The sequence below is a fragment of the Protopterus annectens genome, chromosome 3.part0 (assembly GCF_019279795.1).
Source record: "Protopterus annectens isolate FY-2018-M chromosome 3.part0, PAN1.0, whole genome shotgun sequence".
Classification (NCBI taxonomy): Eukaryota; Metazoa; Chordata; order Ceratodontiformes; family Protopteridae; genus Protopterus; species Protopterus annectens.
Window position 1 is genome coordinate 911,689,000 of NC_056731.1, and position 27,218 is coordinate 911,716,217.

Here is a 27,218-nt window from a genome sequence, read left to right on the forward strand (position 1 = left end):
GCTTATATAGGTCCTAGGGCCAGTAGCATAGTACCTACCTATGAACCTATAAAAAACTCAAATATACACTCACTTATAGTATAGACTGTAGAAAAGTATGTGAGGTTATTAAAAGGTTCTGGCCAGTGTTGACTGGAGACAGCAAATTAAAAAGCATTGTTGGGGGGGCAACCGAGCTTCACCTTTAAGAATAAAAAGAACATCAAGAGATTATTATGTGGAAAGGATGGCCTTGGCCATCAGATCAGATCTGAAAGGGAAGGTACTTTTAAGTGCAGTCGTTGTAAAGCCTGTCCAAGTATTGATAGCAACAACGTTGTTATACATCCAGTCTCTAAGAAGAGCTATCATTTCAAAGTACATGCTAACTGTAACAGCCGCCATTTGGTCTACCTTACTTCCTGTTGTCTATGCAGTGCCTTTTATATTGGCAAAACAGACCAGCAACTGAAAGACAAGGGTCTTACGAAATCTGAGGGATATTAAGAACAAAGACCCGAAGAATGCACTTGCCAACCATATCTCTGAACACTCTTCACACAGGTTTCTATTCAAGGTCATACAATGTGTGACTTTAGGAAACAGGTGGAGATGTACATAACAGCACTGAATTATGTGAAATACATTGGATTATCAACCTGAGGGTTGATCATGCTCCTGTTCTGAATTTTATGGTTCCCCTCAAAAGTTGTTCTAAAAAACAGGCGATTACTCATGAGGAGATGAAAGTAAATCGGACTGGTTATGGATTGTGTTCATGAATTATCTACATCGGATTTGTTAATCAAACCTTAGAGTTATGTTTGTCTGCTGCTATGGAAGTTCTGTGCAGTGCTAGTGAGTCACACAACAAAATCAAGTACTTTTAATATTTTTTAAGAGTCACTGTTTGCACTTAAGTGATAACTGGGCAAACAGAATATTATTTTCTAGTGGAATTTATATCTATGTCTTATGAGTAGCTAAATCCAACTTACATTACCTATAGAGATATCTCCTGCACCCATTAAGAAGTTACTGCTTGCACTAAAAAGTGCTGTTTGGGCAGTCAAAGCATTGCCGTTTTGCTTAACTCCCATTTATATTTTATATGTAGGTGAAACTGAAAATGAATTATGTACTCCCTCCAGGCACATGCCATATATTTTAGCTGGATACTACCAGTGAAATTCTATGTATAGTCATACTTAATTTAATGTTTATCTTTTCAAAGATATATATTTTTTTTTTCTGCGAATACTAAGAAGTCATTGCATGCAATTACCACGTGCTGCTTGTCATTCAATGTGTTGCATTTTTGCATAAATTTTATTTGTTTTATGTGTAGTTGCAGTTGTAATTTAATTATATGTATATATATATATATATATATATATATATATATATATATGTGTGTGTGTGTGTGTGTGTGTGTATGTATATATATATATATATATATGTGTGTGTGTGTATATATATATATATATATATATGTGTGTGTGTATATATATATATATATATATATATATATATATATATGTATGTATGTATGTATGTATGTATGTATAATCTATATCTATATGGATCCAGTGTCATTTTGCAGAAAATTTCTGACATAGGGTCCAAACCACCGAAACTCCATTTAGTTGAAAATAGTACTAACAGTGTATCTGCCCTTTTTCCCACTGTAGTGTGATCTCTGGGTGAGAATAGGGGGTGTGGGGTGTGTATCCCCCCACCCAGTGCAGTTTAATATTGTCTAGTATTGTTTTATATTGAGCAGTCCCTGTTAAAAGGGTAAGTAGTTTATAACCTGAGTAGGTGGGGGGCTATGCCCCCCACCCCCCCTTCTTTAATATTCTCACTCTGAGCTCGCACTACAGTGGGGATAAAGGACAGATACACTGTCACTATTTTTGGGGAAATGGATTTTCGGCGATGTGGACCCTATGTCAGAAATTTTCAGTGAAATGTCATAGACCCGTGTGTGTGTGTGTGTGTGTGTGTGTGTGTGTGTATATATAAATGTATATATATAAATATATATATATATATATATATATATATATATAATTTTTTTTTTTTTTTTTTTTTGTTATATAGAACATTTGTCATATTTTAGCTGGACACTATACTACAAGTGAAAAAAGCCAATATAGATCTGGCTTAGATATATTAATTAGTCTCACATGGTTTGCTGCCTCTTGGTTGAGTCCCAGAAAGTGCTGGCCCTGTAGGGTAAATAGTGATTTTATTTCATTGGATCAGTCAGAAGGTGTAGCCAGCATAGGTCTGGCTCAGATATGGAAATAAGTTTTAGATGTCTTGTTGCATATTGGTTGAACCTCAGAAAATGCTGCCCTGATAGGGTAAACAATGACTTTGTCCCATTGCGTCTATCAGACGGTATGCCAGTATAGGTCTGGCTTAGATATGTAAATGGGTCTTTGAAGGCTTGCTGCCTATTGGTTCAGCTTGAGAAAGTGTTGCCCTGATAGGGTAACGAATGATTTTGTTCTATTGGGTCAGTCAGAAGGTGTGCCCTGTAATTATATGATTTGATTGGTTGATGCTCTTTTAAATAAGAAGAGCGCTACAGGAAGTCACGATCTGAAGAAGGATATATGCCGAAAGTGCTCATTGGGTTTTGCTAGCTCTCGCTCCATTTATTGTTTTTTATCCACACATTTTTTTATTTTTCACTAAATTTTATTTTAACAGTTTCTCAGCTGTGAAGGTACACATAAGCTTGTTTTCTATTAACAGTTCAAAAGACAGATGCGAGAAAACCAGATATATAGTGGTCCATGAAAAGAAGACAAAAGTAGCCTTGATCATTGAAATTGCTAAACCCAGTGAATACTGTCTTGCGTATGGATGAGAAAGTCATAAAATATTAGGATTTGCAGGCAGAAATGAGAGTAATGTGGAAGAAAAATACCCACAAAATTACCCACACGGTTCTAGTAGTAGTAGGAGCAATGGGTCTTAGAATAAAAGAATCTACAGTCGTATTTAGATATGTTACCAATACATGTAACTCCTTATGAATTGCAGGAGGATTCATTACAGGGCGCATTGCTGGTGCTGTGAAGAGCACTTCTGGCTGACATCAAAGATTGATTTGGACAGCGCAGTGGTGCAGCGGTAGCATTACCGCCTCACAGTAATAGGTTTTCTGGTTTGATTCTCCGCTGGAGTGCCTTCTGTGCGGAGTCTGCTTGTCCTCCCTGCGTTCATGTGAGTTTGTTCTGGGTACTCCGGTTTCCTCCCACGTTACAAAGACATGCATCTGGAGCGTTTCCCCCAGGCCTTCTCTGAAAATTGGCTTCATTCCAAGTTGGACTTTCCCAGTAAACAAATGTTGAATAAATAAATAATTGAAACAATACTTATTTCATGAACTTCAGTCATACTTTGACTTAGGAATGCGGTCCATGGTATTAGAAACCCAAAAGATTTGGAGAAGTTAAAGGGACAGCCGGTTCCCCCTAGATTCCAGTTGGACTTTCCCTCTCTTTGGATACCTCCACAGAATATCCCCCAAGGAGGTTCACTGCAAGAGAAGGCACATAGCTTCCCCTTTGGAGTCTCTCACTGAAGATGCTGATTTTGAGGAAGGGAAAGGATCCCCCAGATTGCCACCTGATGACATCTCATTTGAAGACATTTTAGAGATCCTTAAGCAAAAAGTGGTTGCTCCACTGATCATCCTTCTCCTGAAGAGTCAGTATTTCTGGTACTGGCCCATCTACATCTTGGGTGACTCCCCCAGTTGATGAGCTTATCGACCTAGTCTTACATTCGGCCAGAAAAGTTTTTAGCCCTTGCCAAAGGATAAACCTCACTGAAGCAAAGGAGTGGTTGTGGCAACAAAAAGGAGCTAGTAGAACAAAGTTCCTCTGTCCAACCCCCTAACAGACAGCCTAGGATGCTGGACAGATTTGGAGAGCATGTATTTGCATCAGTGACCTTCACTCTGAGGTCCCTGAATTACATGGCATACTTTACAAGGTTACAGAGAGATTTGGCCAAACAACTATCGAACTCTGTCTTGGAGTCCATGTATGCAGAGAATTTCAAAAGATCATCTTCTCGGCTAGCCACTCTGTCTGCTTCTAATGCATCCATGAGGTTAATCTGTCATGCAGCAGATGGTGTCTCACGGGCGATTCAGGCATTGCTTTAAGGAGACATGCCTGGATGTGGCTATGCAACTTTGAGGAGCCTTTTAAGCCTTCTTTCATCAATGCTTCCTATGATGGAACATCTTTGTTTGGCCCTTTCATAAAAGAAACAACCACAGTAAACAAGAAGGAAAGAAAACCTTGTCTGCCATAGGAATTACATTTTCTACCTCTCAGTGGTTATTTTCAAGGAATCAGTGAGGTGGCAAGAAAATGTGGTTCTGAAAATCCAGGGACCTTTCCAGAAGTCATGCAGAGACCACTCCTTCAGAGGTAGAGGAAGGAGTTCAAATGGAAGATGCCATCTCTGCGGCAGAGGAGGCCTGCAGAAATCAAGGTTCCCTAGATTCTTTTAAGTATAGATCCTTTCAGCACTTCTGAAATGTTGCCCAACTCTGGATGCAGTCAGGGGATGTTTGTTCTTGCATTCAAAAGCCTGGGCTGCTATAACAAAAGGTACTTTGGTACTAAAAGTAATATCCAGAGGTTATGTCATACCCTTTTCCCAGATTCCAGTTTCCAAAAGAAAGAAGCTCCCCAGTGTTCCATCCAGTCAGAGGGAAGCTGCAGCACAAGAAATTCTAAAGCTGCTGCAAAAACGTGTCATCTAGCAGATCCCACCAGACCAAATAGGATTCTGAACTCACTCAAGATTCTTTTTAGTGCCAAAAAAGACAGGGGACTTGAGACTAATTTTGGATCTAAGTAAACTAAACCAATATGTGAAGAAATCAATGTTCCGAATGGCCATTCTGCCCCTTCTACATATGGACAATTGGATGCGCTGTATAGATCTTTAGGATGTGTACTATCACATAAAAGTAGACAGACCCTCCCAGAGATGCATGCTTTCGGCTGGGAGCCAGTCACCACCAGTTCAGAGCCCTGCCCTTTGGTCTCACCACAGACCCCAGAGTGTTTGCAAAATGTATGGCAGTGATAGCAGCTCATCTGAGGCAGCAAGGATTCCGAGTGTTTCCATATCTAGACAACTGGTTTCTGACTGCTTCAGTCATGTATCTGTTAGAGCAGTCCAAGGACACTTTGCTCTAGATTTGTCAGTCACTAGGTATAATAAACTATGCCAAATCAAAACTGACACCAATACAGAGACGAGTTTATTGGTGCCCATCTGAAGACAACAACCCTGATTATCTCCTTACCATCTCATCGTGTATGTACACTCAGATCTCAGGTTCATCAAACTGTCTCATACTGCTGCTCCTGCAAGACTAATTCTTCAAGCTTTAGGTTTCATTGCAGCTGCCAAAGTTTTTTTTCCTTTGCCATGCTGTTTTATGCTTGTCCTTCAGTGGACTCTAGCTTTCTAATATTCTGTCTTTTTTTTTTTTGACAACCCCTATCATAGCCAGTTAAAGTATGCAAATACCATATTCACTGGTGGGTCCAGTCAGACAAAAGTTATCTAGGCCGGTCTTTCGTTCTTCCTCCCTCATTGGCCACAGTGACCACATGCACCTCCCAACTAGGGTGGGTGGGAGGCAGCTCTTGGGAAGGGTGATCCAATGCATGTGATCCCCCCAAGAGACCAATATGCATATCAATATCCTGGAAATGAGAGCATTCCTTTTAGTGTTGCAGGTATTCCAAGATGCTGCCCCTCTAGGGACCATTGCAGTTCATATCGACAACTTGTCTATGGTCTGGTACATCAATAAACAAAGGGGGAACTCAATCCCACCCACTTTGTCAAGAATGTATGAGAATGCGGCAATGGATGATCTCCTCCATGCGCTTTCTTGTAGCAGTGCACATTCTGGGGAAAACCTGTTTGATAGCAGACAAACTCAGCAGGTTCATTCTCATGCCTCACAAGTGGTCTGTCAGTCAGTCAATGACAGAAAAAAATTTCCTCTGCTGGGGGCACCCATGTTGTAACCTCGTTTCATCTCCAAGCAACAGCAAATGCAGCAGGTACTTTGCTCTGATCCCCCCTCTGGGGGAGCCACCAAGAGATACTCAAGTCCACGTTTGACCCTCCGGTCTCCTATAAGCCTGTCCTCCAGTACCTCTGATTCCAAAATTCTTGCAGAAAGCTAGTCAGTTGAAGAGCTCAGTCATCCTTATTGCCCATTTTTGAACTTGCCAGTTCTGGTTCCACGTCCTTTGGTCTCATCTTCGTTATATTGCCTGGATACTGGATCAAAGTCCAGATCTTCTTTCACGTCTTTCAGGGATGAATCACCCTAATATTCCAGCCCTCAGGCTAACTGCATGGTTTCTCCAGTTCCATTGATAGCCAGACAGCCCAGGCCTTCTTCCTCAGTAAGGGCCATACTGTTATCCTCGCAGAAAGACTCCACCAAAAGTATTTATAAGAGTTGATGGGAAAGATTTTCCTTTTGGGCTCTGAAAAACAGCATTGACCCTTTACTGCCCCTTGTCTCTGCTGTACTGGATTTTCTGCCTTCTATCTTTAAAAAAGGTGCTGTTTTTTCTACGATTAAATTACAATTGGCAGGCATATTACATCTTCATTCAGGGGACAAAAAGTATACATGTTCTTCGTCTCACATTGCTGCAGTCATAACCTGTGGGTAGTCCGCTGTCCTCTGTCGGCCCGAATACCAAAGAGCTAGGCTGGCGTCGGTCATGGGCACCCAGAGCTGACGTCAGCATGTAGTGGTACTTAAGCGCATGACCGACGCCATATCCTCAGTCTTTCTTGCCGCGTGGTCCGAAGCAGAAGCAGCATTTGCAAGTGCCGTTCGCTCTGAAATTTTCAATTTTCGAGTTTCAGACCAAGACCAAGTTGGCTAAGTACCCGTGGGGAAAATTTTGTCTTTTCTTGCCTCAGTTAATCCGGATGTCAGAAAAAGTTAATAATTGTATTTCTTGTGGGAAACAGATACCTCATAGGGACTATCATTCTCTCTGTATTCCTTGCTTAGGGCCTGAGCACGACGTAGTCGGGTGTCGCTGGCGCTAGATTTAATAAGCGCACCATTAAACGCAGATTAGACTGTGCCAGGTTGGTTTCGTAAGCTGTAACTACATGCCGCCGGATCCTCCGACGCCCGCTACCGCAAAAAAGCGAAAAGATAAATCTTTAAGGTCAAAACCGGATGAGTCGTCCATTGCGGACGCCGGTTCTATGGAATCTACAGTTGAATCTGTGGATCCAGCCGAGGTCTCGGCTGAATCCCAGGGGGAACCTTTACTGTTACAGGAGTTGGCCTCTCAGGAGTTAGGCCAGGCCGAGGGTGCTTCTCAAGTTTCTGTGGTTCCATCCTTACAAAAGGTTATTAGGCCTTCTACTTCAGTCTCTAAAGGCCCTGCTAAGGCTAGACCTGGTCTTTCTGGTACGGGCCATAGCCCTAGTTCTTCGGGTTCTGTTCCTAAAAAACATATGTTGAAAATGGCAGAGGATTTGATTACTTTGATCAGGGGTTCTATGCCCCCTCCTGAGAAGAGGCTTAGGGGGGAGACAGATTTAGAGGGTTTGGAGCATTCCTCTGATTACTCTGAGTCCTCTGCTGAGGATATTCCGGATTTTCCTCACTATTCAGATTCGGATGCAGAGGATTCCTGTCCTTCTGCTTCTCCTCCAGAGGATTTTTCCTTTTCTGAAACCTTGCACTCCATGAGGGAGCATTTCAAGTGGGAAGGTCAGGATTTTTCGGATTCTCGTAAGAGGCTTAGGGAATTTTTGTTTTTGCCACAACATAGACCTTTGGCTATTCCCCCTGTTTTAGATGTGGTTCAGGATGTTTTTTCTGAAGCCTCCCTTAATCCTGATTCTTTACCCCTGCCCCTGTCAAGCCAGACAGGTATTACAGAGTTCCAGAGGCACATAAATATTTGTATAAGAGTCCTAGAGCTGACCCAGAAACTATTATTCAAGGGCCTAAAGGTGTCAGGGCTTCTGTGGTTAAGAATCCAGTTCCTTTGGATAAAGATTCTAGAGCGTTGGATAGGTGGGGTAAAAAAGTATACACCTCTTCTACGTTAGCTATGAGGGCTTTAAATTGCCAATTTCATATGCTGAAGTATCAGAACTTTCTGTTAGGTCAGTTAGAATCTAAGGTAGATGCTCTATCTGAGGGTATAGAGTGTAAGGAATTGCAGGACTTGGTTCATGCTTCTGACCAAGTTGGTAAGCATTCCTTGCAGTGTGGCTTTGATGCCCTTCAGGCTTCTTCCAGGGTGGCTGCTACTGGTTCAGTTATTCGTAGACATGCCTGGCTTAAGGATCAAAATTTGTCAGAGCATGTTAAAGCTCGGATTTTGGATGCTCCTCTTCAATCTGAAGTTCATTTTGGTTCCCCTGTGGAGTCAGTTTTGAAAAAGATGGAAGACAAAGCTAAGTCTATGCAGACGGTTAAGGAATTTTTGCAGGTGCAGCCCCCTAAGTTTAGCAGGAATTGGCCTGCAAGAGGATGGTCTTACCCTTCTTCGGATTTTCAGTCTAAGGGCAGGTCTAGACGTGGTAAGGGCAGGGCTCACGCTCAGGGTGCTTTCAGACCTAGGACTTGGAGTTCTCCTGCACAATCTTCTGGTGAGGGCAGGGGTCAGCCTTTTCGTAAACAGACCCAATGACCTGTATCTTCAGCTGCCAGATCCTTCTTTCTGGCAGCTCCTCTAGGAGGAAAGTTGGCACTTTTCAGACAAAATTGGCATTTGGTCACCCAGGACAAATGGGTGTTGGACATAATAAATCAAGGCTACAAGTTTTATTTTCACTCTTTTCCTCCTTTCAAAGGCATGCCAGATGTACCTCCTCAGCAAAGGCTGGAGGCTCAAGAACAAATTTCTTTGCTTTTACAGATGGGGGCAATCCAGGTGGTACCTCCATCAGAAGAAGGCCTAGGGTTTTATTCTCGTCTGTTCCTAGTGCCAAAGAAAGGAAACACTTGGAGGCCAATTCTGGATTTGTCCATTCTCAATACATACCTAGACATTCCAAAGTTCAAGATGCTAACATTACAGCAACTTCTGCCTCTGCTAGGCAAAAATCACTGGATTGTAACTCTGGATCTCAAAGAGGCCTATCTTCACATTCCTATCAGGCCCAGCTGCAGGAGATTCCTGCGTTTTCGGGCTGGTACTTCTCATTATCAGTTCTCTGCATTGCCCTTTGGTTTATCTACTGCCCAGGGTGTTCACAAAGGTTCTGGCCCCTGTAATAGCTTTCTTAAGACTGAGGGGAATACAAATTTATCCTTATCTGGACGATTGCCTGATTCTTGCTCAAGACAGACAAGTTACTTCAACATCTACAGTATGTAATGGCAGTTTTAAGGTGCCTAGGGTATTCTGTGAACGAAACAAAGTCCAGTCTAGTACCCTCTCAGGACATGTGCTTTCTGGGTGTGAGACTGAATACAGCATCTCAGATGGCTTTTCTGACCCCGGACAAACAAAGAACTCCATCTATATTTCCAGCAATTATCAGTACTGTCCAGGCTGACTGCAAGGACAGTCCTTCAAGCCTTGGGGTTCATGGCATCTTGCATTCTGGTACTTCCCAATGCCAAACTGCATATGAAGAAGCTACAATGGTATCTCAAAAGTGTATGGACTCAACACTGCCACGATTTGGACACTGTCATTCAGATAATACCTTGCATCCAAAAGGAATTCTGGTGGTGGGCACAGGAATGTCACCTAAACAAGGGACTCTCTGTGACCCGACCAGAGGCGAGTCGGATCATTACGACGGATGCCTCAGACCTGGCTTGGGGAGCACACTTCAATGGAAAATGGATTCAAGACACGTGGCCTCCCAGACTACAGCATTTGCATATCAACATGAAGGAGATGTTAGCAGTCCAGTTTGCCCTGATGGCTTTCAAGGGCCTACTTCAACCAGGACAGGTGTTGATTCGAACAGACAACACTACAGTCATGTGGTACATCAACAAGCAGGGGGGAACCCATTCTTACCCTCTCTGCAGACAAGCAATGATATTGTGGGAGACTGCTCTGAGTTTGCACATCACTCTTCAAGCACGGTTTCTGCCAGGAGCACAGAACTCCCTAGCAGATGTATTGAGCAGACAAATTGTGGATCCCCACGAGTGGAAATTGGATCCTCTAGTATTCAAACAGTTGACAGTGGCTTGGGGAACTCCAGACATAGATCTGTTCGCTTCCCCTCTTAAATTTCCAACTACCAAAATTTTGCACAAAGATGTTTCACCCAAAAGCTTGGAAAGTGGATGCTCTATCTTTCAGTTGGAACAACCTTCACGCCTATGCTTTTCCTCCTCTGCCTCTCCTTACCAAGGTACTCTTGAAAGTCAGGCGGACAAGCCTTGCATGATTTTAATAGCACCAGATTGGCCACGACAGCACTGGTATCCTCTGCTGAGGAGTTTAATTCAGGAGCCTCCTTGGCCTTTGCCACAGCTTCCTCACTTGTTGTCCCAGTCAAGCAGTCATTTGCTCAATGTCAGGGTGCAGTCCCTGCATCTAACAGCCTGGCGAATTCTGTTTTAGAGCCTGTGGGTTCTCAGCTTCCTCAACGGGTTTTAGATGTCATTTTGGAAGCCAGGCGACCCAGCACTAGAAAGGTTTATGTTGATAAATGGAGGAGATTTTTTCTTTGGAGCACAACAAAGGACTTTGATGTCTCGGTACCTAATTTGAGTTTTACACTGCAGTACCTTACTGAATTACTAGACAAGGGTTTGTCATTTTCCTCTGTGAAGGTTCATGCTGCAGCCATTTCTGCTCACTATGATTGTGACCCTCCTTTATTTTCTCACCCTTTTAAGCAATTTCTTAGAGGGGCAAAAAATATAAGACCCCCACATAGAGCTCCTACTCCTTCCTGGGATCTCAATTTTGTGTTGGAGAAGCTTACTTTGCCTCCTTTTGAACCTGCAGCTACATCGGAATTGAAGTTTTTGTCTTGGAAGACTGCCTTTTTGTTGGCCATTACTTCTGCTAGAAGGGTATCTGAATTGCAGGCTCTCATGGCAGTTGAACCATTTCTAATATTCCACAAGGATAGAGTTTCCTTACGTACTAACCCTACTTTTATGCCAAAAGTTATTTCTAATGTGGCCTTGAACCAGTCTATCCATTTGCCTACTTTTTATGCTGATCCCCAAAATAAGGGGGGAAAAATCTTGCATTCTTTGGATATACACAGGCAGTTACGTTACTATTTGAGCAGAACTAAAGGGTTCAGACAGACTCAACAGTTATTTGTTTCTTTTGCTTTGAGTTCACAAGGGAAAGCTGTTTCTAAGCAGACTATTTCAAAGTGGATTGCTAATTGTATTGCCTTTTGTTATTCTCATCATGGGAAGAATGTTCCTGCTGGGATTAGACCTCATTCCACTAGGGCTACTGCCACATCTACTGCTTTTTTGAGGGGTGTAGCTACTAAGGATATTTTGGAAGCAGCTACTTGGAGTTCAGTTCACACTTTTACTAAGCATTACCAGATATCTCCCTCTTTACTCCAAGTCCAGGGCTGGGTTTGCCACTGCAGTCTTACAGGGCATGTTAGCAGCCCCTAATGCTTTTTAGTTTGCCAGCCTCCCTTTTCCTTTGCTTTGGGATTCTACCCACAGGTTATGACTGCAGCAATGTGAGACGAAGAACATAGTACAGTTTTGTACCTACCATAAATGTAGATGTTCGAGGATCCACATTGCTGCAGTCCTATTTTCCCTCCCTCCTTCCCCTCTATGGTTTGGGGTTGTTGTTGTTGTGGTTGTTGTTCCTTAGGGATTATTGTTCCTTAGGGATTATTGTTATTTTCTCCTTTGTGGCTCTGGCCTTTCCTTCTTTTAAGGCCTTCTGACATCTGGGGAAAGAAAGACTGAGGATATGGCGTCGGTCATGTGCTTAAGTACCACTACGTGCTGACGTCAGCTCTGGGCGCCCATGACCGACGCCAGCCTAGCTCTTTGGTATTCGGGCCGACCGAGGACAGCGGACTACCCACAGGTTATGACTGCAGCAATGTGGATCCTCGAACATCTACATTTATGGTAGGTACAAAACTATACTTTTGGCTACCTCCAAATTATGTAAGGCATTCTTAAAACGTACGTTCCTTCCTTAGACCTCCAGTAAAAGACCCATCACTGCCCTGGGATTTAACACTACTTTAAGTCAGCTTTTGGCGAAGGTTCAAAGGGTTTTTGAGTCAAACGACCTAATTTCCAAAAGTAGAGCTGCCTTTGGTTCAGCGGTTCTCTGAAATATCCTTTCATGAGGGCCACCCAAGATGCACGTCCCTGGGGGCTCTGTCCCATTCATTAATGAATGAAAAGGGCATCATCAGATTTAAAAGTTATGTGCTCACCATAACTAGGTATCTGTGTTGTTCATTTTCATTCTTCCTCAACTCCCCCCACTTCCCCCTTGTCATTTCCTGGAGTGACCTGATGAACCTGCAGGAACCAGTAGTTCCAGGTCTGAGCTCTACTCCAAGATCTATTTTTCCTCTTTTCATTATTTAATGAATACTTTATGGCAGCATACCCAATTTAAGGTATTGGGAATGGACTAGGGCATTATGAGTAGAGGGAGGAGCTGGAAAGTTGGATCCAAAGTCTATAGTATGCGACCAGGTCTGATTCAAGGATTAGATTCGTAACCTAAATGGACAACACAGATGCCAACTTGTGGTGAGTACATAAAGTTTAATTTTACATTACCTTTATAGCACTTCCATTTTCCTTTCTACTTCTCTAGTTGATACCATTGCCAGCCTTGCAGATCTGTTCTTTCCCCTCACTCTTACTTTGTGTGTGTGTGTGTGTGTGTGTGTGTGTGCTCTCCTCCCTCATTTCCTGTAGAGCAGTTCTGCCACACTACTCCCATAGCTACTTCCTAGCTAGGTCTACTGTGATCCTTCTGTGGAAGAATCTTCTGGCTGTCCAGCAAACATGTCTAGCAGCTGCTTATTCAACATGTAGGTTCAGGAATAAGAACTGAACGCTATCAACTGGTCTATCTGATTTAATCATCCATATAAAAAAGTAGCCATGTTCCATTACCTATAAATATAGCCTTCAGTGAGGCTGGTGAGAGTACTCCAGTGTACCTAGCACACACTTTTCCTATCTTCTGAATGGCACACACATTTTCCCATCTACTGAATGCAGTGCCATACCTAGTCTCCTCTGTGTGCCGTATAGAAAGCACTTACTGTGTTTTCTTATTCGGTGACAAGGGTTTGGTTGTCAGCCACTTTCTTTTCCTTTTGGCTAACCCTTCCATCATACCATGTTTGTTGTCAAACGTTTTCATTAAAAGTGATGTGCAGTTCATCTGTGCAGCGTTTTCCTATCTTTATTGCATCTCTGTTAGTTAGCCAATTCATATTTGATGTTACCGTCATTCTTCCTAGGTAGCACACCACAAGTTCCTTCTCAATCAGTTTGTATAATGTGGTAATTATTTTGTTTACTTAATACTGTTGTAACAAATAATTTTCTCTCTCCTTTTTCAGTCTTTCTCTTACTTTATTCTCCTATATCTATTCCCTCTCCCCTGCAAACCTTTTCTGCTCTGCTGTTTACTGTGTTTTGCTTACACTGCCTGTTTCACTGCACCGTTCTTATTCATATAGTAAAATTATAGTTCCTTCCAGTCTTTAGTTTTTCCATATGTTTGTGCTCCATCTCTCCCCCTGTATGTGGTTTCTGTTTAACCTTTATCCTTCCTGTAGTGGTCATAGATCTTGCCACAACTTAATTCCTCTTTCTAAGTGCACTGCACTTTTGTTTCAGTATACATTGTTTGCTTCCCTACTGTTCAGGTTACACTGTTATGCCACAATATCTGTAGATGTTCATATTTCACTGTTGCAGTCCTGATTATTGTGATTTCCTGCAGTGAAATCCCTTGACCGGCCTGACTACCAGAGAAATTTTTTTCTGGCTTCCAGGCTGGCAGACACCATGACCGATGTCAGTACGCTTCAGTATAAAGGCAGCCAGCCTGCATCATGAAATTGGTCTTTTCTTGTTGCTGAACCCAAAGTTGTATTAAAGTGTTGGTCTGTACGAGAGAGGTGTCATCGGACAAAATAAATACTCCATCAGGGAACTTTTTTCTTTCCTTTGCTCATGTAAGGTAAAGTTAATAACTTTCTTTTGTGGTAAACAGATCCCACACAGAGGCTTTCATTCCCTTTGTGTTACTTGCCTAGGTCCAGACCACGATGTCCCTAGTTGCCAATGTTCTTCGTTTTCCATTGCTGCAGTCCTTACTATTGGGTATAGTCCGCATCCAGTCGGCCCGAATACCAGAGTATAAGGCTGACGTCGGTCAGGGCGCATTAGACTGACGTCAGTACGTCAGGGTACTAATGCGCATGACCGGCGTCATATCCTCAGTCTTTTTTGCCGCGTGGTCCGATGCAGAAGCAGTTTTGCGAGTGCAGGTTGGCGTTCTGAAATATTTCCGAAACCGGAGTTTCAGACCAAATCAGAGTTGGCTAAGTACCCCGTTGGGGAACATTTTGGTTTTTTCTTGCCTCAGTATTTAACCGGATGTCAGAAAAGTGAATAACTGTATTTCTTGTGGGAAACAAATACCTCATAGGGATTACCATACATTGTGTATACCTTGTTTAGGGCCTGAGCACGACGTTGTTGGTTGCCGCTCTTGTGCTAGGTTTAACAAACGCACTATTAAGAGGAGGTTAGACTGTGCCAGATTAGTGTTTGGGAAGCGTTGCAATTATAAAATGCCGCCGGATGCTCCGACGCTTCGCCAAGAAGCGCAAGGACAAAACAGCAAAGCCTAGGGTTGATGAACCGCAGTCCCGGACGCCGGTTCTTTAGATGGCTCAGTGGAGCCAGAGGTTTTGCCAGGAGTTTCTATGGAGTCTCAGGCAGAAACTTTACTTTTACAGGATGTACCCTCTCAGGAGGCAGGCCAGGCTGAGGGGCTTCTCAGGTAACTATTCTTCCCTCTCTTCCCAAAGTAGTTAGAGCCTCTCCTTCTGTTGCCAAAACTTCTTTTAGAGGTAGGCCAACTTCAGCTTCAGTAGGGGCTTCTCCTAGCCTTCGGGTTCTGTACCTAAGAAACATATGCTTAAAATGGCAGAAGATTTGATTACTATGATTAGAGGTTCTATGGGCCCTCCTGATAAGAGGCCTAGAGTGGAACCAGAGTTTGACAGTTTTGAACAGGGTTCAGGGGCTTCTGAGTCTTCTGCGGAAGATTTGCTGGAGTATCCTCATTATTCTGATTCTGATGTGGATGATGCCACTCCTTCGGCTTCTCCTCCTGAGGATTTTTCTTTTTCAGAGACTCTGCATTCCATGAGGGAGCACTTTAAATGGGAAGGCCAGGATTACTCTGATTCCAGGAAGAGACTTAGGGAATTCTTGTTTTACCCCAGCATAGGCCCTTAGCTATACCTCCTGTGTTGAATGTGGTGGAAGATGTTTTGCAGAGGCTTCCCTGAACCCTGATTCTTTGCCTCCTGCTCCTGTTAAACCTGATAGGTACTATAGGGTGCCCAAGCTCATAAGTATTTGTTTAAGAGTCCTAGGGCGGACCCAGAAACTGTTTCTCAGGGGCCTAAAGGTGTTAAGGCCTCTGTGGTTAAAAATCCTGTTCCCACTGACAAAGAGGCAAGGGCGTTAGATAGGTGGGGTAAGAAAGTGTATACTTCTTCCACTCTAGCCATGAGGGCGTTGAATTGTCAGTTTCACATGCTGAAATATCAAAATTATCTCCTTTCACAATTGAAATCTAAGGTGGATGCTTTGGCGGAAGGTATTGATTGTAAAGACTTGCTGGATTTAGTTTATGTGTCTGAACAAGTGGGCAAGCATTCTTTGCAATGTGGTTTTGATGCTGTGCAGGCCTCCTCGAGGGTGGCTGCCACTAGTTCTGTTCTTCGCAGGCATGCCTGGTTGAGGGATCAAAATTTGGCTGAGCATGTTAAGACACGGATTTTGGATGCTCCTTTACAGTCTGATGTGTTGTTTGGTTCACCTGTGGAAGCAGTTTTAAAGAAAATGGAGGACAAAGCTAAGTCTATGCAAACTGTTAAAGATTTTTGCAGGTACAGCCACCGAAGTTTAGTAGAAATTGGCCTGCTAAAGGGTGGACATATCCTGCTTATGATTCCCAGTCTAGGGGTAGGTCTAGACGTGGTAGGGGCAGGGCTCAAGGTTCTTTTAGGCCTAGAACAGGGAGTTCACCTGCTCAGACTTCTGGTGAGGGCAGGGGTCAGTCCTTTCGTAAACAGACCCAATGACCTGCCTTTTCAGCTGCCAGTAGTTTCACGCATGGCAGCTCCTTTGGAAGGACGACTGTCTCTTTTCAAAGAAAATTGGGATTTAATTATTCAAGACAGATGGGTGTTGGACATCATTCAGCCAGTCCCTGTATCAGAAAGGGGCCTAGGATTTTATTCTCGCATGTTCCTAGTACCAAAAAGGGGAACACGTGGAGACTGCTTTTGGATTTATCTCTCCTCAACACTTATCTGGACATTCCCAAGTTCAAGATGTTGACGTTACAACAGCTTTTACCTGCTGGGCAAAGATCACTGGATGGTAACTTTAGTTCTCAAGGAAGCTTACCTTCATGTGCCTATCAGGCTAAGTTACAGGAAGTATCTGCGGTTTCGAGCTGGAAATTCTCTTTATCAGTTCTCTGCATTGCCCTTTGGCTTATCTACTGCGCCCAGAGTATTCACAAAGGTTCTGGCTCCAGTGATAGCTTACTTCAGGCTACAAGGACTTCAAATCTATCCTTATTTAGACGACTGCCTGATTCTGGCTCAAGAAAAGGAAGACCTTCTACAGCATCTGGAATATCTTATAGCAGTGCTAAGATGCCTAGGGTATTCTGTGAACGAAATAAAGTCCAGTCTAGTACCCTCTCAAGACATGTGCTTTCTGGGTGTGAGACTGAATACAGCAGCCCAGATGGCCTTTTAACCCCGGACAAACAAAAGAGTCTATCACTTTACTTCCATCAACTATCTCATCAGTCCGTGCTGACTGCAGAGACAGTCCTTCAAGCATTAGGGTTCATGGCATCTTGTATTCTGGTGCTTCCCAATGCCAAACTGCATATGAGGAAGTTACAATGGTATCTCAAAAATGTATGGACACAGCACTGCCAGGATTTAGACACTGTCATTCAAATAATACCTTGCCTTCAAAGAGAATTTTTGTGGTGGGCTCAGGAATGTCACCTAAACAAGGGACTCTCTGTGACCCGGCCAGAGGCGAGTCAGATTTTACCGACAGATGCCTCAGACATTGCTTGGGGAGCTCATCTAAATGGAAAGTGGATACAAGACAAGTGGCCTGCCAGACTACAGCATCTACATATCAACATGAAGGAGATGTTAGCAGTCCAGTTCGCATTGCTGGCTTTCAAGGAGTTACTTCTTCCAGGGCAGGTGTTGATTCTAACAGACAACACAACTGTCATGTGGTACTTCAACAAACAAGGGGAACACATTCTTATGGGCTGTGCAGGCAAGGGATGATTGTATGGGAGACTGCGCCACGCTTGCACCTAACTCTTCAGGCAAGGTTTCTGCCAGGAGCACAGAACTCCTTAGCAGATGTGTTAAGCAGACAAATCATGGATCCCCACAAGTGGAAACTGGATCTTCATGTATTTCAGAAATTGACAGTGTCATGGGGAACTCCAGACATAGATCTGTTCGCTTCTCCACTAAACCACCAGCTGCCACAGTTTTGCACAAAGGGGTTTCATCACACAGCTTGGAAAGTGGATGCTCTGTCTTTCAGTTGGACAAACCTTCATGTGTATGCCTTTCCACCTCTGCCTCTTCTTCCAAAGGTACTGTTAAAGGTCAGACAGGACAGGCCAAGGATGATTTTGATAGCTCCAGATTGGCCTTGGCAACACTGGTACCCTCTACTACGGAGTCTGGTAAAGAAGCCTCCATGGCCTTAACCTTTGATTCCACATCTGTTTTCCCAGCAGGACGGTCATCTGCTCAATGTCAAGCTTCACTCTCTTCATCTGACAGCCTGGCATATTCTGTGTTGAAACACAGCAGGTCTCAACTTCCTCAACAAGTTTTAAATGTGATTAGGGAAGCTAGAAGACCTAGTACAAGGAAAGTGTACGCAGCAAAATGGAAGAGATTTTTATTTTGGAGTAAAGCAAAGAATTTGGAGATTTCTGAGCCTAATTTGAGTATGGCTCTTCAATATCTTACTGAGTTACTGGACAAGGGTCTGTCCTTCTCTTCCATTAAGATTCATGCTGCAGCAATCTCAGCTCACTATGATTGTGACCCACCATTGTTTTCGCATCCTTTGTTCAAGCAGTTTCTTAGAGGGGCAAAATATAAGACCCCCACGTGAGCTCCTACTCCTGCTTGGGATCTCAATTTTGTGTTGGAAAAACTTACTCTACAACCTTTTGAGCCTCGGCTACTGCTGAATTGAAATATTTGTCATGGAAGACTGCTTTTTGTTGGCTATTACTTCTGCAAGAAGGGTGTCTGAGTTGCAGGCCCTTATGGCAGTCGAGCCCTTTTGATTTTCCATAAGGATAGGGTATCATTACGCACTAATCCTTCCTTTATGCCTAAGGTGGTTTCTAGTGTGGCTTTAAACCAAACTATTCATTTGCCTACTTTTTATGCAGACCCCCAAAATAAAGGGGAAAAGATTTTGCATACTTTAGATGTACACAGGCAATTGCGTTATTACTTAAGCAGGACTAAGGATTTTAGGCAGTCTCAGCAGTTGTTTGTTTCTTTTGCTTTGAGTTCAGGGCAAGCCTGTGTCAAAACAAACTATTTCTAGGTGGATTGGCTTTTGCATTGCATTTTGTTATTCCCATCATGGCAAGGAGGTTCCAGCTGGGATTAGGCCTCATTCCACTAGGGCTACTGCCACTTCAACAGCATTTCTACGGGGTGGCAACTAAGGATATTTTGGAAGCAGCTACTTGGAGTTCAGTGCATACTTTCTCTAAGCATTATCACCTTCCTATCTACTCTAAGTCTAGGGCTGGTTTTGCCACAGCTGTTTTGCAAGGCATGTTGTCAGCTCCTGCTTCTTTATGATTTGCCAGCCTCCCTTACCTCTGCTTTGGGATTCTACCCAATAGTAGGACTGCAGCAATGGAAAACGAAGAACATAGTACAGTTTTGTACCTACCATAAATGTAGATGTTCGAGGATTCCATTGCTGCAGTCCAATTTACCTCCCTCCTTCCCCTCTGTGTTTAGGGGTGGTTGTGTAGGTGAGTTTACCTGCTTCTATTTTTGTATATATTGTTCATGTTTTGGTACAGGTATTTTGGGCCTTGTCTTTTTAGGGTCTTCTGACATCTGGGGCAAGAAAAGACTGAGGATATGACGCCGGTCATGCGCATTAGTACCCTGACGTACTGACGTCAGTCTAATGCGCCCTGACCGACGTCAGCCTTATACTCTGGTATTCGGGCCGACTGGATGCGGACTATACCCAATAGTAAGGACTGCAGCAATGGAATCCTCGAACATCTACATTTATGGTAGGTACAAAACTGTACTTTTCTGTGCGCTTTTTAATACCAGGAGTATTAGGAGTAGGGCTGAATTTCTAGCAAAGTTTCTTAGCCAGCAGCCTGCTGCTTTGTCGTCTATGGCATCCATCGGTCGTTCCGAATGTGAACTTCCTAAGGGCAAGAAAGAAAAGAAGCAAAACGTTAGGTCTTCAGACGACAGTTATTCCCTGCCTGCTTCTCCCTCTAGGTTTGTGATCATTGAGCAAGGTGAGGCAGTTATGCAGCTCCTGTCTTTTTCTCTACCAGTGACTCGGGCCTCTCCCGAGACCCTTTCAGAGTCCACCATGTTGTCAGAACCTTCCACCTCTGCACAAGCCCTTGACATTGGCTCATCAGTTGGGTCCAGGACTTCTCTGCAGGCCTTGGCTTCCGTGGAGCATACACCATCTAGAGACTCTGCTACTAGGCCTCGGCCCATTCCAGGGATGCTAATTCAACACTCACAAGACACAGGCATCAGATTCAGACACCCTTAGGGTCTACAGCCTTAGCAACTGCTAGGAAGGCTTCTGCATCTAGGCCTTAAACTAGGCCTTCTGGCTCCACTTTTCAGGGGTCCCAGCAGGATTTAAATAAACTAGCCAAGGGCATGCCATCTTTTGTCAGATCAAGGCAAGCTCCAGGGGCTACTTTACCAGGTTCCCTTTCTTTCTGAGGAGGACACAGACCTTGAGGACTTTGGGTCTGAGGAAGGCCCCTCATACACATCTTATGAGGATTCTGATTCTGAGGAAATTCTCCTTTCTACTTCTCCCCCTGAGGATTTCACCTTTGGAAAGACCATCCATGCCATGAGAGTGGGGGGCCCACAAACAAAGAGATTTAAAGAGTTCTTGGACTTGCCTGAGCACAAGCCTCTGGCTATTTCCCCCATTCTGGAAGGAGTGGAGGATGTCTTCCTGGAAGCCTCCATAAAACCTGATTCCTTCCCACCTGCCCCATGTAAACCAGACATGTTTTACAGGCTTCAGGATTCCCATAAATACTTGCACAAAACTCCTAGTGCTGACCCAGCAGTTATCACTGCAGGACATAAAGGAGCCAGAGCCAGTTCATCCAGAAATCCTCTTCCACAGATAGAGAGCCCATCTCTGGACAGGTTTGCCAAAAAAGTGTAGACATCTGCTACTCCTACCACGAGGGCTCTCAACTGCCAGTTTTCATTTGATTAAGTATTAACAGACTATTCTTGAACAGTTCAAACAAAACGTTTCTATCCTTGAAGATAAAAACCTTGCCAAGGAATTGTCTGATCTCTGTCGTTCCAGTGCTCAGGTAGCCAAACATTCCCTCCATTGCAGTTATGTTGCCATGGAAGCATCTTGTAGAGCTGTTACAAATGGATGTTAGAAGGCATGCTTGGCTCTGAGAACAAAGTCTTCCAGACCATGTTAAGTCTAACTTGCTGGATGCCCCCTGGACAAAGGTATTCTCTCTGGGCCCAAGGCAGGAGTACTCAAGAAGATGAAGGATAAAGCAAAGTCATGCAGACAGTAAAAGATTTCCTCCAGGTGCAACCTCCAAGGTTCAGTAGAAATTTTCCTGCCAAACACTGGTCCTTTTCCTCCCAGCCTAGGAGTAGACAGAGGAAACCCCAAAGGGATAGGCCACATAAAGATAGCTGCAGAGGCAGGCAGTGGACCTCAGAAGCCCCCAGGCAAGGGAGTTCTAGATGCCAATCCACATCCATAGAGCAACAACGACTCAGCCACCTTCCCTCCACCATCATCCCAAAGCTAGGAGGAAGGCTTTCTCTTTTCTTTGATATCTGGACTCGCATTAACTCAAACAGATGGGTTCTAAACATTATTGCAAAACTCACTTTCAAAGAGCATTTAAAATTCAAAGGTTATCCAGACGTCCCCCAAAATCGAAAAGCAGAGGCTGTGGCTCAAATCCAAAATCTATGTTTACAAGGAACTGTAGATCTGATCCCTGCAGCTCAACATGGGAAAGGATTCTATGCCAGGCTCTTCCTTGTCCCAAGAAAGGAAGGTTCCTGGTGCCCCATTTTGGATCTGTCCAAACTCAATCAGTTTCTCTTGGTGCCAAAGTTCAAAATGTTAACACTTCAAAAGCTACTACCCATGATATCCCCCAGGCCTTTATGGTTTCTCTATATCTAAAAGATGCTTACCTGCACATTCCTAGTCAGGAGACCCACAGAAGATTTCTACATTTCAGGGCAGGATCCAATCACTTTCAATTTTCTGCATAGCCCTTTGGCTTATCTGCTGTACCAAGAGTATTCACAAAGGGCCTGGTACCAGCAGTAGCCTTCTGCAGGACCAGGGGGATCCAAATCTACCCATACCTAGATGATTGTCTCTTACTGTCCATAGATCAGACAAAACTCCTCAAGGATCTCATTTTCACCCAGGACATTTTCTCTTCCCTGGGGTTTGCAGTAAACATCCAGAAATCCAAATTTTCACCAGCCCAAAAGATTGTTTTCCTGGGGGGCCTTCTGGACTCCTCTTTCCAAAAGGCATTCCTGTCTCCAGAGAAAGTCTCCTTTCTGTCAGATTATTTCCACAGGATACAATTGAGAGATTGCACCTCAGCAAGGGAATCTTTCAAACTTCGGGATACATGGCTTCATGTATCCTCATAGTTTCCCTTGCCAGGCTACACATGAAGCTCCAGTGGTACCTTAAGAGTGTATGGTGTTAGAGCTGACGGTCCCTAAAGACCCAGATTCCCCTGATCCCTTGCCTCAAACAAGAGTTTGCAACGTGGGCAAAGGCTCGCTCCCAGAATCAGGCTGCCCATTCAGATTCTCACCACAGGGTCAAACCTTAACCACAGATGCCTGAGAGATGGCCTGGGGGGGGCTCACTTCCAGAATAACCCAGAGAAAGTGAGATTTCAACTCCCACAACAGAAACATCAATTAGAAGGAACTCATGGCAGGACTAAAGGGTCCGCTAGCCTTCAAGGAAATATGGACACCAGGTGTTCTGCTAATACAGTCAGACAATACCACAGTAGCATGGTAATTAAACAGACAGGGAGGGACACATTCCAAACCCCTGTGCCATCTAGCAATGCAAATCTGGGAAACAGCACATTCCATAGGGGTTACACCTCATAGCACAGTACCTCCCACAAGTTCAAAACACTCTCGCAGACCATCTTGGCAGAAATCTGATGGACCCTCACGAGTGACATCTGCATCCAGAGATTCTTCTGACCTTACCCAAACGTGGGAAGTTCCACAGGTGGACCTCTCTGCATCCAAGGAAAACACACACCTACATATAGACAGGAGACCGCCTGGAAAACAGATGCCTTCTCCTTCCAATGGACACAACTCTTCATTTACACATTTCCCCCATTCCCCGTCTACCTCATATCCTTCTCAAAATGAGGGAAGAGGGCCCAAGAGCAATTCTAATAGCTACAAACTGGCCAAGACAACATTGGTATCCCCTCCTCCTTGAGCTCACCAACCAGACCCCATGGTTACTACCTCAGAAGGTAGACCTCCTCACCCAGAATGGGGGAAATGTAGTTCATCCCAACCTGCAGACCCTCAGCCTTGCAGCTTGGATGATCCCACAACACCCAACAGCTGTACTTCCCTAAGTAAAGAGATGATAGACATCCTCATAGAGTGTAGAAGGCCTAGCACTAGGAAATCCTACTCAGCTAAGTGGAAAAGCTTTTGTATTTGGTGCAAAGACCATCACCTAGATCCCCAGTCAGCACATATTTCCAACATCCTGAAATACCTGACTGGCCTACTGAATCAGGGACTATGTTGTTCATCAATTAGAATCCATGCTTTTGCCATCTCTGCATACGTGCCTTCTTACCCCCCTCTTTTTTCCCATGCTCCCTTAAGATGATTTCTTAGGGGACTAATTCACATTAGACCCCCCTAGAAGGAAACCTACTCCTCCATGGAACCTTAACTTTGTGCTAGAGAAGCTGACCTTACCCCTTTTTCAGCCATCAGCTTCTGCTGACCTAAAGTTTCTCACTTGGAAAACAGCACTGCTTCTGGCTATCACTTCAGCCAGGAGGGTTTCTGAGTTGCAGGCCCTCATGACAGTGGAGCCTTTTCTTGTCTTCCACAAAGATAGGGTCTCTCTCAGAGCCAGCCCCTCCTTTATGCCCAGGGTGGTCACTGACACCTTTCTGAACCAGGCCATTCATCTCCCTTCCTTCTTTCCCAACCCTCAGAACAAAGGGAAGAAAATTCTGTATTTCTTGGATGTGCACAGAGAGCTGTGCTTCTATCTGGACAAGACTAAAACCGTGAGGAGGACTGAACAGATGTTCATTACTTTTGCCTCTGAATCAAGGCAGCCAGCTTCTAGGAAAACTATATCCAAATGGATTTTCCATTGCATCTCCTTTTGTTACAGCTCTCAGGGCAAAGTACCTCCAGTAGGAATCAGGTCACTTTCCACCAGGGTAATAGCAATCTCTATTGATTTCTTTAAGGGTGTCCCCACCAAGGACATTTTAGAAACTGCCACCTGGTCCTCAGTGCATAACTTCAGCAAACATTAACCACTTGGCAGCCTTCTCCAACTCTAGAGCAGGCTTTGCCACTGCAGTCATGCAGGGCATCCTCTCTTCTCCGTAGGCTCCTCCCTCCTTCCTTTTCAGCTTTGGGAATCTTTCCAGTAGTCAGGACTGCAACAGTGAGTCATGAATAACATAGCACAGTTGAGTACACTTACCATAAATATAGATTTTAGTGTGTGTTCAGTGTTGCAGTCATATTCCCCTCACTTCTGCCCCCCTTAACCTACTATGTAGGCTTATTTCTGTCCTCCAACTGTGCCAAGGGACCCTTCCTGGGCTCCCTTGCTCTGTCAGGTTATCCATTGGATACCTTCTGTCTTCTTGGGTCTCCTCCTAGTTGAGGGCAAGAAAATACTGATTCCATGATGCAGGCTGGCTACCTTCATACCTGACCGTATTGACATTGACACTGATCAGGGCATCTGCCACCAGGGAGCCAGAAAGATTTTTTTTCCTGATAGTTGGGCAGGCCAAAGGCTTTCATGGCAGGAAATGCCAGTAGTCAGGACTGCAACATTGAATACACTCTTAACATCTACATTTATTGTAAGTGTACAAATCTAGTAGATAGGGAAAGTGCAGTTATGTGCTCTGAGCTGTACTACTTTGAGGAGATGAGTCTGTTTGGCTTTGTTAAAAATGACTGTTGAAGCAGATCTCTGAAGGTATACTGTCAGTTCTCTTGTTAGAAAGGTTTTTGTGTAAAACTGCATTTTCAGTGGAGGACTGGCATACCAGAAACCTTGTTTTCCATAACCTTGATGAATGAAGTACAAAATGTTGACAACATGCCTGGTCACATATTGCAATAAAAAAGTAATCACGTGAAACATGTTAATCTTGTCTTGGAAATTTACACTGTAGTTAAGCATGACTAGGTTAATGCATTTATATGTTAGTAGTTCAGATGCATAGATACTTGGCCTGATGGTTGGCTAGCCTTAGTGCCAGTAATCTCAGTCGGGACTAGTTAGTGCCATAGAAAACAAAGTAATGAGAAGTCCACTGGCTTTTGAATGGAAAGTCTACGATTTTTGCATTAATTAGCTGCATTCCCCCCAGTGGGACTGGGAAGTTAGCAACAAGTGAACTGTTTGAGGAAAAAACCAAAATACAGACTGCCATCCCTGTAGAACTTGCTGCATGTAGGTGCACACACTCACGTCTATTTGACAGTACTACGCATTAGGTGTTTTGGAGAAAATATTCTGGTAGAGCAATACAGTAACCCTCCCATAAAACTAATTGCCCTTTTCTTTTAAAGTGGTATATACTTGGGAACGAATGTGAAGAACAATGGACATAGAAGAGCAAAGGGTAGTGTGATCAAAGAATTACAATGTAGTCTGTTGTAATTACTAAGCTGAATGCGTAGCAGAAATTTAAAAAAAAAATTTATTTAATTGGCATTTGAATGCATGGCTTTGCCTTTTAATGTCCTAGACTACCTTCTGAACAAGGATCACTGTTTTACAGTTTGAAGTCTGATATATAAAATGCATGATAAAATGTATACGGCTCCACTGACAAATACATTTGTTTTTAGGTATGGTTAACCGTGAAGTACTTGAGCAAGTGGAACGTGGATTTAGAATGGGTTGTCCTCAAGGCTGTCCAGAGTCCCTCCATGAATTAATGAAACTGTGTTGGAAGAAAGAGCCAGATGAGAGACCAACATTTGAGTATATACAGTCCTTCTTAGAGGACTACTTCACAGCAACAGAGCCACAATACCAGCCTGGTGATAATCTATAATAAGACCAGTCAAAGTACATGACAAAAATTTGCCAAAATAAACAGACTTTTGCAGACCCATGTCCTGCCTCTAAAAGCTGCCTTAACTCTGCACAGTTTTAAAGGCAAACTGGAAAAGCAAATCACAATTGCACAAAAACACTTTCCATTTTCTTAACACTAATCAGAAAGAAAACTAACTTTTTAAACACTAATGACTTCACAAGACCATAACTTTTGTTTTCATTATCAGCAGAGACAGAACTTTCAATACAAACATTTTAGTATGTTCTCTTACCTAAAGTTTAAAAGTCTGTTTCATAGAAATCTGATTATCTTTACTTTTTAAGGTGAAAATGTTTTGATACTCCACAATTCAACCTTCAATTATCTTGGATAAAGAAAAAGATGTGTTTAATGAAATCAACTTTGATTACTGGCAGACTTGAGTACCAGAAGATGCTGTGTTCGATATTTTAGTATCATTGTAACCAGAAAATGGCATGAATTTATACTGGTCCTTAATATTTTGATTTGTTTTATTGGATAAGCAGTAAAATGACATAATGTTTAATTATATCATTAAGGTGCAGTTATGTTCAACTTGGAACTGTTTGAGAGCTAGACAGGTGCTATCCATGCTTCCATGTTATATATGGATATTCATGCATAAGCAGTGCTATTTCCAAAAGACCTTGGTACTGTAAAAGTGCAGCTGACAGTTGTTAATAGTGATGAGTGCTACAGTTTTTGATGGCTCAGGGATGTAATGCACTTTTGTTTTTCTTTTAATATCAAAAACACACAAGTGTAAAACTAAGACCAATCAGAATAATGCATGCGTAAGTCAGAGTATAAACTGTGTGTGAAATAATCATATTTATTAGCATGGTATTACTGGCACACTACTGATAGCACATCTTACTATCAACAGAATTGTTTAGAATTTACTACTCAGAAACTAAATGTGAATGTCATCATTTTTCTACGTTCCCTCATTCTATGTAATTTAATGCGTCAAAGCACATTTGCCTTATAAACAGTACCTCCTTGTTCCACGTACTTGTTGCTGAACTCTTGGTTCTTTTATCTGTGGAAACACTAATGTGTGCTTTTTCTCCACCATTGACAACCCATTGTCTTGTGTAAGAGTCCTCAGAAATCATTATACAGACAGCCATCAAGTATTTTTTATGCTTAACCCCTGCCCTGGTGGGTAGGGAGGAGATTCCACTCACATCTCCACAGGGGCTAATATGCTTTCCTAGTATCAAT

General features: G+C 43.3%; 1 protein-coding gene across 1 annotated transcript in view; it reads left to right on the top strand.

Annotated features, from left to right (window-relative positions):
- YES1 (YES proto-oncogene 1, Src family tyrosine kinase) overlaps window positions 1-26,522 on the top strand; it is a gene marked incomplete in the record, with an annotated part of 1,508,191 nt that extends 1,481,669 nt beyond the window's left edge. Inside the window, 1 exon segment of the mRNA XM_044065234.1 lies at window positions 25,756-26,522. Within this exon segment, the coding sequence (XP_043921169.1) occupies window positions 25,756-25,964 (209 nt within the window).
- Window positions 26,523-27,218: the final 696 nt, after the last annotated feature.